Below are 20,292 nucleotides of genomic sequence, written 5' to 3' on the forward strand. Positions count from 1 at the left end.
TATGAAAGTTATGAACTTTTTCTCACATTTTTGTTGTTAAATTAGAATTGAAACTTATGATCTTTAATTATGTAATTGCTCTAAAGCAACATAACAAAAACTAAGCTTAAATGAGAATGACTTTTTCTAAAAAGTTGTTTCCAAAACTCAAAGAAGGTATGAAACATAATGCGTCAGTGATACATTAAAAGTAATCTTCTTTCAATGTTGCAGCAGATTACAATATTTGCAACGCTTTCTTTTCCACACTTACCCTACCGGTCACCCTGCCTTTGAGTTCAAGACGTAACAACAGAGTGACAGTAGAAATAGGACAAATGTATTTTTCATCTCCATGGCACTGCACTATTAAATGTCCCTTATGCACTTTGGCCACACTGGGGGCTGGCACGAGGTGTGTGCTGCCAGCTGCCTGGCGGAGGGACCACTATTGAAGAGTTTCTGCATCGCTCTCATTCCTTCTGGGGGTAGCTGATAGCACAACTGAAAGGTAAGACAGTGGCTCTGTCTGCTTTCTGTTGACTAGCCTTCTGCATTTACAATAGCATTTGTTTTCTGCATACAATGTTGCTGCTGACAATGTATTTGATGTTATTTATAAGCCGCCTTTGGATTGTGTGTTGTCACTGAAGCCCCGGCACTCGTTAGACATCTGACAAGGTAAGCAACAAAGAAATAAAGCTTGTTTATGCATATTAATATCTGACTATCATCATGAAAGTGTTGCATATCGCAGTCATCTTAGCCTCACTTTTATTAACAGAAATTGGACCATACCATACATTAAAGCTTGGTTTTAAAACGTGTCTCTCACAGTTTGTCATCATTGGCATGCTCTGTTTGCAGATGGCAGGAGAAATCTTCACCAACTTGGATAACCTCTTTAATGTGGATTGTGCCAATGTCCACCCGCTGGTGTGTCACATGTGCCATGAGCAGTACCGGTCCCCGTGTTTGTTGGACTGCTACCACATCTTCTGTGCCCGCTGCCTGCGAGGCCGGATCAATGACAACCGCCTCAGCTGCCCCCTCTGTGGGTAAGAGATAGCACTGTGAGGTGGATCAGAACCAATTTAGGCAGCGTATATTATCAGAAAGCAATGGAAAAGCAAACAAGTTTTTATACAAACTTACCAAGGAAATATGTGTTGAAAATTCATCAAAATTATGAACGTTTTAATCATGTTTCTGAACAAAAAAACAAACCTTGATTGGTGTGTTTTGGTGTACGGAGGATATCTGAATCTGGATATCACAATTCTGCTACTTAATCATACAAATATAATACTATTGAAATGCCAGGTAATGAGCCGGTTATCTAACAAACACGATTAAGATGATTACGTTAGCGTTATTGCTCTTTGAATCCCCATGTTGTGTGAACATTCCCATTTCTCTCAGAGGCCCCAGTTTTGCTGCAGGGGATTAGTTCCACATAAATTGATTAGTATGTTGGTTGGGTTCGAGATTTGAGGGGAATCCCATTGGTTCCAGGGAGCATCAAGTCCCTCTGGTTTGGTTTCAGGGGGCAGCACAGGGACCCGGTGCTGGCCCGGTCTGGGCAGGGCAGGCCGGAGTGGCTGGAGCAGCTGCAGGGTCATCACACTCTCTCATTTTGTCCCCAGTGCTCAACAAGGCCAGCAAGTTCCTCTAACACCAGTCACCAAGCATACTGCTATTTGGCATCAGCTTAGGGCAATCAAAACTGGTCACATGATACCAATCTATTTCCTCCCCTATTAAGGAATGAATCGTGATTACCTTCAGGTCTGTGTCTAATACAGGGAATAACAGTGATGTGTTGTATAGAGAAAATGAGCTGTATTGCATTGAGTATAACAGGGGTCTTTTCTATTTCGTCAGATACAATTTGACCCAGATGTTGGGATTGCTCCTGCGTGGATGCAGACAATTAAACAGCGATGTTGAGATTTGATTTCACTGCATTATTTTCAACTGCTTTTGTCATGTGCCTTAGTTCGTTTTATTGATTGGATGATGCTTTTTTTATGCCAGAAGGAATTTGCTTTTCAGTGTGGGCATGGCATTTTTCATGCACAAAAAATCATACATTAAAATATATATTTTATAACTAAAGGGAGCAGCCAGCACATAGCAGACACCCACAGTAACCTGTATGTCATTAGGAATTACCATATATGTATATTACAGTGACAACTGCTTGTTGAGCAGCTCATGTGAACTGATTCTGCTCTGTCAGGTCTATATCAGGTCTATATCAACCTCCTCTTAAAATAGGCTTTCTGTTGAGGCTATATATGAATTCACCATCCTCATCCAAATTGTATCCACTAGCCTATGAGCTAGTTGTTTGTAAAAATAATTAAATAGAAATACAATTACATATTATAGCTGAACCTGAGGCAACTTCTACTGTTTGATATGAACCTGTGTTGAGGCAGATAAGCTGCTGTAAGTAATGCCAACAGCAGTGGTTTTATTCATAGCACAAGAACAAATATGAATCCAGGCAATCACATATTTTCAGTGTAAATAACCCTGTGGGCTCAGGCTGCTGGGGGGCTGCAGCTATTTCCATCAGCAGCCTGCGAACAGCTGATCACTCAAGAACCGTAATCTAGGAATGCACTACTCTGCTAGTAGAACACAATAGATCCCCGTTGCTATGAAAACGAGATTAAACACGCACAGCAGACAGGGGCAGGAAACATTAGCATCACAGCAACTGAATCAGAATGAGGAAAACAGCATTAAATCAAACAGGCCTGCTAATATTGTTAATGCGTCAGACGCTGGTCGCTGCATCTGCCGGTATAATCCTGGCCCACCTGACATCACATGTGTGTGATTGTTTAACCATTTAGGGAAAGGATTAGCTTAAAGAAATAGGACTAGTGAAGATTTAATTTAAAAAATGTGTCATTTTATAAAAGATTAGTTGGTGACTATTTTGATATTCAATTGACCATTTTAGTCAAAACTTGAACTCTCAAATGTTAAGGTTTGATTATAATTTGTATTAGGCTTTTGGATTTATGGGTGGATAAAATCAAATTAATTATATTTGAAGATGCCATTTTGGGCTTTTGGAAAACATACCATTTACTATCTTCCGACACGATTAGCTAATAAAGGACGTCATTGTTAGTTGCAGCCCTAATCTATAAATAAAATGGTGTAAAATGTAAAATCTGTGAAAATGCACCCAGTCTAATCAAAGAATACACCCTGGCTCTCCCTCAGATCAGTGCACATCTGACAATAACAAATGTCCCATCTCTTAATATGTGCAAATGCAAACAGCAGAGTATTCACTTAGATAACAATTTATTTCGATAATGTCATGCCTTACAGGTATAGAACATATGAATTTGTCGCACAGTAGTTCTATTGAGCAAAATAAATATTTGGAGATAAGAGTGCCATCTTCTGGAATGTCACAAGAATGCAATAAAGATGAAAGCTAAATAATGTATTTTTAATAAAAGCAGCATTCATGTTTTTACAAATCATGTTACTTTATTTTAACTGTACATTTAGAACTTATAACAGGTTATTATACTAATGGAAACAACCATTCACCCAGTATTAAATTAAGATGTATGAAAATGGAAGGAAATATGGAGCGATACGATTATGGCTGGGGTTTCTTTTTGATGACATCAGGCTTATTCAGTCCTTTTCAGGGGATGCTGGCAGTTCAATTTTCATTTTCGTATCCCTCCGTCTTCATGTCGTTAAGTCCGAGATCTTCGTTCTGCTCAAAGGTGCGGGTGTACTTCTCAATGGTGATGTCAGGGTCTGGGTCGGGGGCGTACACGTTCTGCATGTAGCTGTTCCCTGTGGGGTCGTCCAGGATGAAGTGGATGTTCATTTCTCCAGCTATTATTTTGTCAATCTTCTCCCCAAACGCTTGCAGCTTCTCAAACCGATCTGATGAGCTACTGTCGCCGCAGATGAAGGGGTTTTTGGAGACTATCAGATCTTTGATGTCTTTCAGCAGCCCCTCCAGGGTGGTGAACTTCCCCCCCACGGCCGCCATCCCCAGCTCAAACTCCAGCTCGGGGATGCTGAGGGAGCACGTCTCGGACTTGAGCACGTCTCGGGTCATGTCTGAGGGGTCGGTGACGTGCAGGGTGATCTTGGTGCCCATCGCCTCCGTGGCTCCACCTGATTTCACCTCGTTGGTCCTGTGGCTACAGCTGTCACAGTTAGTGGCCATGATGATGACCTCCTTGAAGTGAGGGATCTCCACGATCTTCATGTTGGTCCTGGCTGGAGCGTTGCATTCAGGGCAGTTGGTGTTAAACCCGAGAACCTCATCTTTCATAGTTTCTATATCGTTACCGGCTGGTTCTTCCTCCAGGTCATCATCAGCCCTCAACCCCAGCTGCATGTCCTGCTGCATCGTCCTGGTGAACTTGGTCACAGTGAGCGCCTCATCCCTCTGGGGGGCGCGTGGGTTTTCAATAAAGCTGTTTCCAGATGGATCCTCAATCACCAGAGTGAATTCGCTCTCCACTTCTTTTAACTTCTGCAGTTTCTGGATGAATTCCTCTATTTTGTCAGCCACCTCGGGGTAATTAGCTCGCCTGAGAGTTTGGTCCTGCTGCAGCCCTGCAGCTGCTCGGTCTATAAGACCCTCGATGGTGGTAAGAGCCCCTTTCTGGGTGAAGGGAGGGATTTCAAAGTCCAGATCTGGGATCCTGGTGGTGGCACTGTCAGATTTCACCACTTCCCTGTCCAGGTCCTGCTTTGTTTTGACTTTGAGGGTGTAGCAGACGCCCTGGTCCTGGATCCGGCCCGCAGACTGGATCTCTGTGTTCGACCAGCTGCAGTTGTCGCAGTTGAAAGAGCTCACGATGACTTCTTTAAAAAAGGGTATTTTGGTGAGCAGTATACGTGTCATACCGTTTAAGTGGCAGTTCATACACATGCTCTCAATCTCCGTGATGTCGTCTCCGTCGGCGCTGATATCCTTGAACAGATTCTCACCTCCGACACCTCGCACATTGTCCTCGGTAATAACAGACATTCTTAACGCTGAATATGTTTCCCTCGGGGTAGAAACTGTTTCCTCGCGGTTACTCCCTCGTTCAGTTGTTTATCTTGTTGGAAGCTTCTAGATGACGCACACGCACGTTTGAAAGATTCAACAGACTCTTCCGCATTTTCTTCTTCTACCGTGGCGGTATCCACAAGATCACTGCTGCCCCCTACGGTTTTATACAGTACTGCACGTAGGCCAATCAAACAGGTGTTTACAACTATTTTAGGGATTCATATAATATCTTGCACTGCATAATGCCTTTAGTCTACATTTGAGATTTTTTTTAAATATACTGCGATCAAATCATGAATCAGTACAACCACAAAATGTTCATGTATTATTATTAATATTATCACTATTATTATATTTGTTATTATTATGATTTGTATTATTTTAGTACACCAAATGTTAGTAACAGGACAAGAAAAAAAAGGTATTACTTAATGTTCCTCCATATACAAGTGCATACATAAACACACATGTATGTACAATAATATTGACAGGTTTGTATAGACATGCACTTTCCTATTGTATTTAATTTTTTTGTTTTATTTTTATTTTAATCTTTACAATTCCTACATATTTGAAATGTTCATTTGAACTTGGCTTTTAAAATGCAACATACACACATTTCTGTGTTTTTTTTTCCTGAAGAATTTCAATGAATTTGTTTTACCTGAGTTGGGTTTGGATTTTTGTGTAAATTGTTTTAATTGGTACTGCTACTAGTATCTTTCTTTGTACTCAGCCTGGAAAGTATTTGAATTTTCGGATTACTCAGTAACATTGAAAAAACGTTACATAGCCTATTTATTTCACAAATTGTAGGTCTGTTGTTGCATTGTGAGTTTTTTCCCCTAACTCTACACCTGTGGTTATGATGTTTTTTATTCTTAATTGTTGTTGTAGGGGATGTGGATGGAAAAGGAGAAGAAGTGGTTGCTTGTTACTTATTTTTCACTTATTTCTGATCAATCTGTGTTAATAATTTCTGGCAACCTCAACATGTGGAACACCACGTATATTAACTTTCTAATTCAGTGATAACTGTCGTGATTTTCTGTATAAATGTCTGTTTCTGCAACAGATACCCATCCATTTTGAAAGGGAACAGCTCCCTGCCTCCAGAGGACCGTCTGCTGAAGTTTCTGGTCGACAACAATGCGGAATCTGAGGAGACGGTGCAGTGTGCCAACTGCGACCAGGAGAGTGACAAAAAGGTAAAAATGACGGACAGAACCACATCAATATTTTATTTTTTTTAGGTGAAGGTCACTCAATAGTTGGCCTGCATTTTAAAACAAACGTTTGTCCGTCCAAAGTTTTAGTAACTTGATAACATCATCAATAAAAACCTTAAGTTTCAGGCTTGCAAGGCATACAAATAAATCAAGAAAAAAACTAGTACGAAACACTGGCAATTTAAACACAGGCTGCTCTTTAATTCTTAATTACAATTGTACACATGTTACAACTAGTTTATTTTTGTAATCAAATATTGCCTTGTGTTACTTTAAACAGAACACAAAGTATACAAATTAAAAAGGACGTTAGCATCGGGAATAATATTTATTTCCCCTTTTTTCTCTCCAAACAGGATGCAGAGGTGATGTACTACTGTAACACCTGCAGCCAGCCACTTTGCAGCACCTGCAGGGAGTTGACTCACAAAGCCAAAATGTTTTCCCACCATGAGATTGTTTCCCTGGCCAAACGCTCCAGAGCCAAACACAGGAAGTGCTGTGAGTGCCACCTGTACATCGTAGTTTGTATTCTGAAACCTCTTGTATTGCACAAACATGCTCAGTGGAAAAAGAGAATATTGAATAGTCCTCACACTCTTGCAGGCTCAGGTTAAGTCATTGTCTCCACAGCTCTCCACGAGGAGCCCTGCATCCTGTTCTCTACAGAGAACAAGTCCATGCTCTGCATCAAGTGCTTCAGAGACATGCAAGTGTGAGTCACATTTCATAAGATCTTCTTTTCTTCCCTCCCATCTCTCTTCATGTATCTTCTATTCTCTTATTTTCCCCTCTCTTGTCTTCTCTTCTAGTCTCTGTTTTTCATTAGTTCGTTCCTATTTCTTTCTTCTCTTGCGTGGTGTCATGAGGGTTAAGGTTATATTTTCTTCTCTTCTGTTATGTTATCTTTGCTTCCCTTCCCCTCCTCTCTCTCCTCCACATTAAATGAGATGTTGTTTGTTTACCACAGGGAGAGCCGGACTCACTGCATTGATATTGAAACAGCGTACGTGCAGGGCTGTGAAATGTTGGACCAGGCTGTGCTGGTGAGAGTCTGTCTGTCTGTCTGTCTGTCTGTCTGTCTGTCTGTCTGTCTGTACACCTGTCTGTCTGTCTTTCTGTCTGTACACCTGTACACCTGTCTGTCTGTACACCTGTACACCTGTACACCTGTCTGTCTGTCTGTCTGTACGTACACCTGTATGTCTGTCTGTCTGTCTGTACACCTGTCTGTCTGTCTTTCTGTCTGTACACCTGTACACCTGTCTGTCTGTACACCTGTCTGTCTGTACACCTGTCTGTCTGTCTGTCTGTCTGTCTGTCTGTCTGTCTGTCTGTCTGTCTGTCTGTACACCTGTCTGTACACCTGTCTGTCTGTCTGTCTGTCTGTCTGTACACCTGTCTGTACACCTGTCTGTCTGTCTGTCTGTCTGTCTGTCTGTACACCTGTCTGTCTGTCTGTCTGTCTGTCTGTCTGTCTGTCTGTCTGTCTGTCTGTACACCTGTCTGTATGTATACCTGTCTGTCTGTCTGTCTGTACACCTGTCTGTCTTTCTGTCTGTACACCTGTCTGTCTGTCTGTCTGTCTGTACACCTGTCTGTCTGTACACCTGTCTGTCTGTCTGTTGCATATACAAAGCAATTAGAAGAGGGAAAGAAAGACATTTTGTTTTTACAAAGACTTTCATTAAGGTGACGCTTTTGCCCAAGTGACTTACAATAAGTGCAATATTCGATTAAAAAACAAACTCGGAACAGCAAGAAACCGGCAAGATCATTCACTTTAAAAGCCTTTTAAGTGCTGGTGCATGTGTTGCAACCATACAGTCTATGGTTGCAACTAAACTGTGTTAACCACAACTCCCAGAATGCAAATGGCCCTCAATTAAACCTAAATATCTGCGCAAAGCTTTGATCAGGGATTTTCTAGTGATGCTAACTGAAGCTCAAAAGGAATAGCTTAAAATCAAGTTTAACCCCATCACACTTTATGACAGTTTACACATATATGCATACTGTATACATAAACAAACACTTTATCCACAAGTCTTTAATAGAAATATGTATATAAAAAATTCAACTTACATTCACTGTAATTAGCTTTTAATAGCCTCATCACTGCTTGCATGTTTCTATTAAAGTTTTATTAAAGACTCAAATGTTTGCCAGTGCAGGAGCATACGTGTTTTCATTGAGTGACCCCCCTCCTCCGTGTGCAGGTGGTGAAGGAGCTGCAGACTTCAGCCAGAGAGGCCATCATTCTGCTGAGAGCCATGATAGGAGAAGTGTGTCTGAACGTGGAGGAAGAAGAGAGTGCAATCTGTTCTCTGTTCAACAGCTTACAGGTTATATAATCATCCTGGTGATAGATTACATTACATTTAGCTGACGCTTTTATCCAGAGCGACAATAAGTGCATTCGACCAGGAAGATACAAACTAGAAGAAAACAGAATCATATAGGTACATCAGGTTTCATAGAGCAAAAACATTTCAAGTGCTACTCAACTGGCTATAGGTAAGCCTGTCCTTTATTAGTATATAAGTGCTTTGTTAATAGTTCTATCGCTCGAAGTGGAGTCGAAAGAGATGAGTTTTCAGTCTGCGCCGGAAGGTGTGTAAGCTATCTGCTGTCCTGATGTCAATGGGGAGCTCATTCCACCATTTTGGAGCCAGGATAGCAAACCCACGTGTTTTTGCTGATGGGAACTTGGGTCCCCTTCGCAGCGAGGGTGCAGCGAGCCGTTTGGTTGATGCAGAGCGGAGTGCACGTGCCCAGTGTATGGTTTAACCATGTCCTGGATGTAGGAAGGGCCAGATCCATTCGCAGCATGGTACGCAAGTACCATTGTCTTGAAGTGGATTCTAGCATTTACCGGAAGCCAGTGGAGGGAGCGGAGGAGCGGAGAGGTGTGGGAACATTTTGGAAGTTTGAAGACCAGACTTGATCAATTGTTTCTTTTTCACCTAGTTACTTAATCAAGAGAGGAACTCCTGCAACCACATATTTATTTAAATGGACAATGTTGTGATACCAGGTCGAATCCTCGCTATGTTGCTTCAACCTGTTAATTTTCCCTCATCAAGTTACACTCAATACCCCATACAGGCAAAGTAAATATAGGGTTTTACAAAATGTAATCTGGAGTCCAACAAGTGACAGCCAGGGCAAAACCAAGCGATGAGGTGGAAGAATCAAAACGTCAATTTAAAAGAGGCACTGTTATGCTCTTTGGGGTTTTCCCTTCCCTGTAGTGTTCTAGAGGTTTGTGTGCATGTAAATGGGCTGCAAAGGAGAAAATACCAAAGTTCCCTCCAGAGGGAGTTTCTCTCCCACAAATATGTTGTTATGTTATATTATTATGTAATAGTATATTTTGGAGCTTTATCTCAGGCATCTGACTGCCTCTTGGTAAGCAAGGTTATTAGATACTTTAAAGAGTACATGAGCATTACAGATTTCTGAAGTCAAAGTTAAAAATGAGATTCTAACACTGCCTAGCCTCAGTCAAATATGAATGAGCAGGAAGTTGCTCCATGTGAGTTCATTAACACAGCTTGGCCACTGGAGGTCTCTGTCTACCTATTTGTTAGATATTAGTGTCTTTTTTTCATATTGAACATTCGGAGAGTGCAGACACCATGGATTTTACACAATTTCCCCCCGCAATTTTGAAAATTCATTAAGTGTTAGAGAGCTCAAGGCCATTCTCACAGCAGTGTAAGTAATAAAAGGCTCTGTTTTCCTCATCTGACAGGAAAAACTGGCAGAGAGGAAGAAGATTCTCCTGAAAGCAGCTCAGAGGTAAAATAGACATTCATAAAGATGAACAGTTCTTGTATGAAAGTGTTATATTGTTGCCTCAAAGCTTATTATAATTGTGACCATATTTACCTATGAATCCTGCTGGCACAAGGTCACTTAGTTGTTCTATTGTATCATGCTGCATTGTACTCAGGGGGATGAATAGCATGTTTCCTCCTTATCACACTTCTTTCAAAATACATTTTCCTGGGTTGTATTCATTTTAGAAATATTTCATGAAGAAAGAAAAACCGTGAGAAGAATCATCTCGTTGTAATGGGCACAACAACATAAAACCAAAAATAATAACAAGATAAATGATATAACAGATATCATGTGACAGAAAATAAACTCCAAGGAGTGTATGAAAATGGATCAGTCATTCATAGATTATAGAAACGTATAATGGCACAATTGATAAAGTTATGAAGCATCGTAATCCTTTATAGGTAGACAGACACTGTCATCTCAACAAAGCATTACTGAATCAACCCACCTTAATATTAAACCATATTGGATCCAATCAATGAAGATGGGGCCAATTGAAGATTATTTGTAAACAAGTCAACATTGTGTATGTTTTTATAATCTTTCTCAAGCCCATAATGTCAACAACTTCTTCAGGAAAACTTAGATGGGCTTTCTTCCACTTTAAATACAAACCAAGCACGTTTAGCCCCTCCTTTCTGAAATGTGTGTTTGTTGCATCCGCCATTAGTGTTCCGTGAACATTAACACCACCATATATTGTCCTGAGAATAGGATCATAACTTGTTCTTCATTCATGGCAGCTTGCCACGATCTTACTTTGCTTGCTCGTGCAGAAACCAAACTATAAAGTGATACCGATTTAAGAAATGAGTTTGGATGATGACAGCCTCCCAAAGCCACTATAATTACAAATGTAACAACATCCCTGTGATAATTTAAGATTGATTTAATGTCAGCCTAGGTTTGCAACTAATTAGTCTCTAAAATCAAATTATTGCACATCAGTCACTTTTTATGTTGGATTAATGATATAGCGCTAAAATATATAGTGTATAAAACATAACGGATATAAAATGTTTTATCTCTTTCTCCACACCCTGCAAACTCACATCTCCAAATGGAAACATCTGAATGAGTGTTATATCTGAGCACTTTTTCTATTTGAGCGCCCGCTCCATGCGTACGTTTGTGATTGAACGTGAACAGTGTTGTGCACGTGAGTGTGTATCTGCTTGCGCTCTGTGGGGATCTTTAATGAGATTTGTCGTGCCCTCCATCTCTCTTTCTCTCTCGTCTGCCTGGAAGCCGACCAGCGGCTGGGTTCCCGGAAGAGTAGGGGCTATTTATGTCTGTGTGCGTGGGTCTGCTCTGTGCATGTGTGTGTTTGTTACACAGAGAGAAGACCGATAGATTAGCGTCTGCAAATACGGAGTATGCTGTGTGTGGTTGGTTGCAGATCCTGAGATGGGTCCTCTGAGTTTTTCAGCATGTGGAAGTGTAGTGTTACATGTGTGTATGTTTGTGTGTGTTGCAGTCAGCACGAGGAGAAGGAGAAAGCACTAAAGGAGCAGCTCTCACACCTTACTGCCCTCCTGCCAACCCTGCAGGTAGAGCAAAAACAATGGCATGGTAAATCTGAGGGGTTAATGCGTTAGGGAAGAAGAAAAAACAAAGTCCTGATATACACACGGGATTGTGTTTAGCTTTTGGACTTTTCTTTAACTTGATTTATAATTGATATCCATTGTGTCTCATTACCTTTGTGCCTGGAACAGGTAGTTCAATTTAACCATTTATGCCAAACCAGACACGTTTTTTTGTAAAGACACACAAGTCAAAATGATGCTCTCATCTTAAAGGTGGGGTATGTAATTCATTTCAGAAACACTTTTTGTTATATTCCATGGAATGCTCTTAACATCCCGATAGCAACGAATATATTAAATGCTTTGACAATAAATACATACAAAAAATGTCATCTGTGGAAGCCGTAGTGCTGTAAAAAGCACGACCAATCATTTTAGCCGGCCCGGCTAAAGTAACTGGATGGCCGACCTGCCTGTCAGCCTTCCATCTGGGCACAAATTTATCTCGTGCCCTCATTGGTCATGTGCGCGCTCGTGTGTGTTGGAGGAGGGGCTATGTAAGGAAGTGGCAGTATTTTCAAATTCTAGCGCTGGTTTCTCCAAAATTACCTACCCCACCTTTAAGTTTTATCAACTAATCAATGAAATTGTATTTATATAGCACTTTTCAAGTGTTCACAAACCAAAACACAACACAAGTATAGGTTTAAAAACACTTAAAACCAATAGAAGTCAACAAATACATGGCTGAATAAAACAAAAATTAATTGAATTTCTAAATCAATCAATAAAAGACTAAATGAATAAATAATTATAATACAAATATAATAAGAATCAGAGCATCAATTCAAGCTTTTTGCACTTACCCTTCAGGTTCAGGTGTTTTATTTGTACACGTAGGTAGATTTTGTTAGCTGTTAAAAGACTGGCATCCATTGTGACACATTTTAGAAAACAACTCAAACAACAGGCAAGTCTTAATAAAAAAAAATCTTTACCCTATGCTTTCAATTTAACATGTATTCTGAAAAGTAACTGCAGTTTCTAGTATTAAGGTACAAGGGAAATTAAGCATTACATAAAATGGCTCAAGTGACGTACAAGTAGGTAAAAATTGTACTTGAGCAAAATATATACGTTCTTCCTGCCTTTTATGAATGTGCTATGAATATGATGGTTCTGACCTTCTTAAGTGTGCAGTTAGTTTTGGGATCCGTCTAATACCATTTCATCTCAGTGTCAGTCTGCTGGTGTCTCATATTGCATGCAGCTTGTTTGAAATGCAACCTTTTGTTTTTGTTTCAGGTGCACCTCGTCACCTGCTCGGCTTTCCTCAGCTCAGCCAACACGTTTGAATTTCTGGACATGGGCTACGTGAGTGCAGACACATAAACTATGTATGGATATGTGTAGCATTTCATGATCATTTTTGATCAAATATGAATATAGAGTGGCAGTGATGCAATACAAGACATATGTTGGCAAGAAAGAGAAGTGGCAGAGGTAGGAGTGAATACCAAAAAAAAGGAATAAAAAGGTTCATGTTTGTCACATTATCAGTGTTTCTGAAACCCTTTCAAAGAGCTTAATCTTTATACTAAGGACACTTTCTTGGCAAAAGACACACTGCTGTATGAGCTGGCATTGCTCTTTAAATGGAGGCTGTCCATAATGTTCGGATGTTCTTGCTTACACAGCAACTCATGGAGAGGCTGAAGCGGATTGCAAAGCTCCCTCATCGACTGAGACCGGTGCAGAGCAGCAAAGTGAGTACAGAGCTGCCCTAACGCACAGATGGAAAAGATTACGTTCAGAATGTGCTCCGCTGCAGTGTGCTGATTAGTTGTTGCACTTGTTCTCAATGCACTTTCATAGTGTTTTCTCCTCCGTGGCCCTAAAGCACAGAACACAAAGACAATTGAGTTTCTGTGCCTTCTAAGAATATTATTATATCATTGATATACAGTGATATCACTATGCACCGATATGCACTTTGGGTTAGATGGTAATTTCATTTCCTCCGCTTGTGCCTGCACTCTGCACAATGACAATAACGTTCAATTATTATTTGTTCTAATCTAATGGAAGCTTTAGTCATTTCAATATTTATTTATCTAGGGACGAGACACATTAGTCAACATTAATGTGATTTACTTATATGCCCAGATTTAGCCAATAGGCTCATGTTCATCTACAGTTAAACCCAATATAGAATATACACATACAACGGCAGATGCATCAGAACTTTACCATAACTAAACATCTCTAATGACCACAAAATGTTTAAAGGAAAATGCAGTTTTCAATGATTAAGTATAATTTCTGGATGTTTCATGTGTATATGTTCATAATGTTAAAGGGGCCCTATAATGCTCTTTGGGCTTTTCCCTTTCCTGTATTGTGTGATATAGGTTGGTATGCAAGTAAATGGTGTGCAAAGGGTTAGGGTAGGATCTGCAAAGGCTAAAATCCCAAAGTTCCCCCAGAGGGAGTTTCTCTACCACACAGTCCACAAGTGTAACGTCGTGATGTCATTATGTTACGGCAGTAAAAACGGATTTTAAGGCACTGGGGCTGCCTGCAACGCGTCCATTGGACTCCATCGTTTACTTCCATAATATAGTGACATCACTCTGTAACACTGGGGCTCCTATTGGCTAGTGTTCCAACACATTGTACGTGATAGGCTAAGTGGCGGGACATCTCTTAGTGGTTAGCCAATCACAACAGAGCCATACAGCTAACCAGTCAGAGCAGACTGGGCTCTGGTTTCAGACAGAGGGTGAAAAGAGGTGCTGCATCACAGGCAGTATGTGAAAAATAAAGAGCTTTTTGAACATTAAAGCATGGAGACATGTCACACGAGAGGCACAGAATACAAAATGACCCCTTTTACAGATAAGCACATCATATTATAAGGTAATGGGCATGATAGTGTCCTTTTCTTTTTGATAATGATAGTGAGATTCATTATCTTAATCAATAGTAGGGCTGTCTGTAAGAATAGTCATTTTTCTGCCAACTCTGGATTGTAATTGTCTTTTATTCCGGCCTTCTTTTATTTGATTTGTTTTACTTATTTACTTGTGGCCCAGTTACTGTAGGAGTGTTTTCCTTTCAGTTTTTCATTGAAACCTAAAGAATAATATGGCAGAATAGAAGTTCCCTTGTCCCACACCTCTAAGTGACTTTATACATGTGTCCCTTAGATCAACACAGACTACAGGATTGAGTTTGCCCGCTGCCTGGAGCCCTTATTGCTGCTGGGTCAGCGCTGCCCTCCTTCTGTTTCCGGATCTATAAGTGTTGCAGCAAGGTGAGATCATGTACCTGCTGCCACATACCATTTAAATGTAATCCCTAAAAAAGACTTTGCTTTACAACGTGCTTACACTGCCGGAATTTGACCGTGGCATTGTTTGGATTCTTCCAAGAAAGCATAAAGTCTGGGCAGAAAATGTCACACTTGTGAAGAATGCAAACAGAACATCTGTGATTGGTTTGCTCGTATAGATGGTAGACAGTGATGACTGCAGTGAGAGCAGAGGAGGCGCCATGCTGAGTCTCACTATGGCAGCTATTCTATCTATCTGTAAGCTCTGTGCACTGATATGTTTCCGCAACTCACCTTGTTGCATAGTTGGGAAGGCGGCAGTACATCCTGATTTAGAAAGAGACCGTTTTGCTGCAGCCAGGCCACAAGCACAGCAGATAACATGATAAGGTGGAAGAAAGTAATGTGGTGCAGGACCTGGAAGGAGATGTTTTCATTTGTTGATGTTTTTGAAGCAGTGGTGGAAGAAGTACTCAGATTTCTATCTTAAAGGGACCCTTTATTACTTTCCTGTGGTGTGTTATATACACAGTTTTCGGCGCGAGTAAATGGTCTGCAAATGCTTCAATCCAAATGTTTCTCTGCCACACACTCCAGCCCTGCCATTGGACTCCTTTGGTTTCTTCCGAGATATAATGACATCACTACGTAACACTAGTGCATCTATATTTGTATTCTAACCAATCAGAGCAGACTGGTGCTGCAGCACAGGCAGTATGAGAAAAATAAAGAGCTTTTTGAACATTAAAGCATGGAAACGTGTCACAGTAGAGGAACAAAATAAAATGATGAAACCTGAAAATATGCGGAATAGGGCCTCTTTAAGTAAACTACGTAATACCACCATGTAGAAATATGTTGTTAAAAGTTCAAAGCAATGCATTCTAAATTAAAATGTTAAAGTACATGAGTATTTGCATCAATATATACTTAAAGTACCAAATGTAAAAATACTCGTTATGCATTATGGATCATTTCAGAATTATATATTGGATTCATTAATAATGATTATTGATGCTAATGTATCTAGCATGGCAAGAAAGTGCAAAATCGTGTTATACTGCTGCTGGTTATCTTAACCTATAACTATATCTTAATTTGTATTTATTAGATAATTACATTCTTTTAACTACGGATTACTCTTAATAATCAGTGGAGTCAAAAGTACAATATTGGCTTTTAAAAATGTAATGGAGTAGAAGCAAAGATTAGTATAAATAAGAAATACTTAGTACAACAACCTCAACATTTTACTTCAATACAGTAAGTCACTACATTCCCCCATGCTTAAAAATCAAGTGATACATTAAATGTAATCGCTGAAAGCCTAAAAAATCGGACAATGACACAACATTTTTTCACTTCTAGATTGCTTGTCCATTAATCACCCGCCATTAGAGCTTCTCAGAACAAACAAGTTTGTTCTAGTGGCGGCCGGCCCATAGGGGCGCTAGGGGCGCCGCCCCCCCTCTTCCCACATTACATTTTTTTAATTTTTTTTAATTTTTAATTTTTAATAAACAAGGTAAATATTATATAATTGGTATCAGTAAAATGTATAATCTACAATAAAATCTCGTTTAAAATTGTGTTACAATGTCTAAAGTTACTGATAAATCACATGTTTCCTGCCTGGCCTTGCCCGTGTATCATTACTCTCTCGTATCTCGTCTGGGCGCTGTGCATAGCGCCCAGACGAGAGTGCAGCAAGTGCAGCAGAAGCCAACTGTTGCTATCTTTAAACTATGTCGCCGAAACATAATTTCAGCCAATCAGCGTCGTCAAATCTGATGGTCACAGGCCGCCTACGTCAGCGCCCGGTGCAGTCTGTGAGTTGTTTGGACTCGTATCCAAGGAGACAAAACAGGAAGCTTAGCTGTCATACACTCTGGAAGCTATCATTAGCAGCTAATGTGAAAACTCAGTTTTTGACATAAGAATGGAATTATGGATTATCAATAATTTGTTCAAAGTGACACACACATTGGATTAACCTATAGATTAACCTTCAGCTGCATTTTTCTCGTTTTTGATCAGAATAACAGCAAAAGGTGAGCATATCTCCGTGTTTTGCTACCTAAAGCTACGTCGTGTGATGTCTGTATTTGCTTCCCCTGTCGCGAGTTCTGATCGCTCAGTGATGATACTTATATTACTAGAATCTGTGGAATCTCAGCTTGTTAGCTAAGCTTGTTTGTGCATATCCGATAAGTATATCAATTGATTTATACCTAGAGTGCGTTAGCATTTTCCCGCTCAGGGCTCATTTAGACGCTTCTTGTGAGAATTGTGTTTTGTTTTGGTAAACATGGTTCATATCATCAGTTAGCTGAGTTTCTTCCTGTTAAATGAGTAGGACACATGAATAGTTTATTACATTTTAAGAAGCCCTGAGACACAGTTTCGTGAGAAAAAAAACGGGGGGAAAAAAGAACCTTAACAGGTTAAATGGGAATTAAATCATTTTAAGTAATTTTGAGTGTTCCCAAAGCCTCGGTGTTCTGCAGTTTGTGTGGGCCTACTGTACTGTTGCACAGTTTATACTGTAGAAACTATGTCCAGGACAACGTGTTTGGAAGTTTTGGAAGATTCATAGCTAACCACACTGAAGATTATGGAGGTATTGATCAGTCTTCTCATATTTTTAAGCCTCAATTTGTCCTTTCCCCCCCCCCTCTAACATCACCAGAAGTCATAATTTAAGGGGTCTTTTCAACAAAAAAAATAGTTCCCTAGTATTGTTTGGTCACCATTTCCAGAGAAATAAAAATATTTTCACCAGCCGCCACTGGTTTGTTCTTTTTCTTCTGCTGCACGTCCCTTCACCTCACATACTCACACTCCCCTGACCGATTTAATTTCCATATCAGTGTCCCCCAACTGTTCACAGGTCCTTAAGCCCACCCACTAATGCCAGCATACTGACAACCCTCCTCTCCAACTTGCCTAGCGCTCTGCCGGTGCAGAGCAGAGTGGGCCGGGACAGGAGGCCGGCCGGCTGGCACTATTTTTATCGTTATTTCACAGAACTCTCCAGGATTCATCTGGAAGTTGGCATGCAGGAGCGACTGGGAGGCTTTGTTCCCGGCCGCTGATGTCACAGCTTTAGCGAGTCTTTAGTTGGCGTCAGAGATGGGTTAGGGTTAGACGTGCAGAGGATGACATGTGTGTGGCAGACGGGAGAGATCCATGCTTTAGCCTGTTGCATCAACACGGGGCAAGAAGGAGCGAGTAGGAGCCTACCAGAGCCCAGGTAATCTAAATATATTAATGCATTTGAAGTCATTGCAGATAGGGCTGCAAGATCTGGAAACAAATAACTAATTGTGTTTAATTTGACTGCTAGAGCAAGTGCGAAATGATTTGCAAAATTACATTATCATTTTGAAATATAATTGTTTAATTATAGATGCCATGGTGGGGTTTTTTTGTAACAGGATCTGTACCAAACAAGGATTTTCACTAAGTCTGTATCTATGCAGCACCACAATAATTCATTCAGAATATTTTCACATATTTTGCCTTATCAAATATTGTCCTTACTGTGATTTAGATATTGCACTAAAATAAAATAAATACATGCAATTTCGATTTATTTGGCAGCCCTAATTGCAGTTTATTCTCTGTATAGTAGGGGGTACAGCGTCTGTGACGTGTGCCTTGACTTGCAGTGTGAACTCCCTAATAAATATGTCTTTTTTATTTGACTTTCTTGAACATTTATGGAAAATCAGGTTAACACAAATGTGTTTTGCAGACTGGATAGAGTGGTGAGCAATTCGCTGTTTTTTAACTTTTTTCTCAGTGTCTTTTGATGCTGTTGACAGTGTAAGATATTAGGGATGGGAACGATTAATCGAATATTCAAATATTCAAAATTATTCAGGTATTCGAATATGAGTTATGAATAATTGTATTTATTTATTTTTGGGTGGGGTGCCTAAGTTGATTACATATGATGAAATGGAATAATCCAATGTATACGACAGTGCCATAGCTAAGTGTGTTGGGTCTAAAGGTGTGTTTTGCTCTGCTCACCCTCACAGCGGGCAGAGCAGCAGGTGCTGATCTCTCTCTCTCTCGCGTCCGGTTATACTTCACTCGTGTTTATGTTCAAATCCATCAGATCTAGCTAGTTCTAGCTAATGATATGCTGCCCCTCCCTACACGCAGATCACGCAGACTCAAACCTCATCTTATGCCCACATTCCAGCTGAGAGGGTCTTCTTACAGCTGGCCTGATTGTGAATCGCCTCCGCACCCGCCTCTCCCCTGAGTAGACATGCTCATATTCTTAAACAAGAATGAGTATTGAATAGCTGCATTCTGTGCATAGGCCCTGTTATAGGTTGTTGATCTGTTGTAATAGGGTTACGTTCAGGCCCGCCTTAACCTGCTATCAGGCCCTGGGGCTGATAGCAGTTTTGTAGGCCCCCTATTTAAACAACAAATGCAAGTCATTTATAGCCTCGGCAGGCTCTGTGATCGCACTTCTCCACTCTGCTCTACACGCGCCTGGTCCTCTCCTCCAGATGAGTGACGTATCGGGCCTCCCTCATGTATTTGTCCGGTTGCCGTTGGCTCCCCTCTACGTAGCAAGTCCTCGTCGTCCATCTCCATCTCCTCCAACAGATAATGTCCATACTGTCTGTTTTTCCTCTCCCGCTACTCCATCGCTATCAGAACCAGACGGCCTACTTGGCTCCGAGGCCCCACGGCCGGCACCGCTATTGCTCGGTACAGAACTCATCCGTCCTTCCTCCTCATCCCGGCCTACAGGTTTAAAATAACCTGTAAGCTTCGGCATTTTTTGTAATAGCTGCTTGTCTCGAAACTCCTTTTCCCTCACTGTTTCGGAGTCATCATTTTTGAGTCTCTGGAATCCATCGATCTGATTGATTAGCGGAGCAAATGATCCAAATAGTATGGAGGGAAGATATTTTCGTTTGGATTACTGGTCTGGGGGAAGCTCGCGAGTGTGTGTGTTTGTGTATTTTTGCATTTGTGTGTATTGTGTTTGTTTCCCGGGGAAAACACTCACGAGAAACACCGGCTGTTGTTATGCCTGCTGTGACGTCAAGTTACTCCGTTCTCCGCTTGTAATTATGCCGAAGCTTCAACGTTGTATTTATCATCTGAATTTTCAGAAACAAGTTTAATATTCTGAAAGCCAAGACTTTGTTTATTTGAAACCAGATGAAAACCACCTGTAACGGACCCTGCCGTGTTATCTATGATCACTATACGCCTTGCATTCATAATGTCAGCCGGAGGGAGGAGGAGTGAGTGGCGAGTGAGAGCTGT

The 20,292-nt window shown here is 40.7% G+C and overlaps 2 protein-coding genes across 4 annotated transcripts in view; one reads left to right on the forward strand and one right to left on the reverse strand.

Annotated features, from left to right (window-relative positions):
• The first annotated feature begins 414 nt into the window (after positions 1–414).
• The window catches only part of rnf207b (ring finger protein 207b), a 30,482-nt gene continuing 10,604 nt past the window's right edge, over positions 415–20,292 (forward strand). The window contains exons 1-13 of one of the 3 annotated variants that reach the window (XM_034082906.2): positions 415–490; positions 603–660; positions 847–1,037; positions 6,120–6,252; positions 6,630–6,774; positions 6,907–6,988; positions 7,244–7,319; positions 8,493–8,618; positions 10,031–10,077; positions 11,603–11,675; positions 12,960–13,028; positions 13,352–13,420; positions 14,864–14,970. In XM_034082906.2, the coding sequence (XP_033938797.1) occupies positions 847–1,037; positions 6,120–6,252; positions 6,630–6,774; positions 6,907–6,988; positions 7,244–7,319; positions 8,493–8,618; positions 10,031–10,077; positions 11,603–11,675; positions 12,960–13,028; positions 13,352–13,420; positions 14,864–14,970 (1,118 nt within the window). In that variant the 5' untranslated portion in view covers positions 415–490; positions 603–660. The other 2 variants (XM_071203200.1, XM_034082905.2) reach the window with 2 other exon arrangements.
• On the reverse strand, positions 3,293–5,165 carry zpr1 (ZPR1 zinc finger). Its single transcript, XM_034082908.1, has one exon. It carries the CDS (start codon positions 5,015–5,017, stop codon positions 3,683–3,685), a length of 1,335 nt encoding a protein of 444 aa, XP_033938799.1. The 5' UTR covers positions 5,018–5,165; the 3' UTR covers positions 3,293–3,682.

The sequence above is a fragment of the Pseudochaenichthys georgianus genome, chromosome 5 (genome assembly GCF_902827115.2).
Source record: "Pseudochaenichthys georgianus chromosome 5, fPseGeo1.2, whole genome shotgun sequence".
Lineage (NCBI taxonomy): Eukaryota > Metazoa > Chordata > Actinopteri > Perciformes > Channichthyidae > Pseudochaenichthys > Pseudochaenichthys georgianus.

Bases quoted from the DNA above. Each gene is read 5' to 3' on its own strand.
- zpr1 (XM_034082908.1), bottom strand. From the start codon at position 5,017: ATGTCTGTTATTACCGAGGACAATGTGCGAGGTGTCGGAGGTGAGAAT.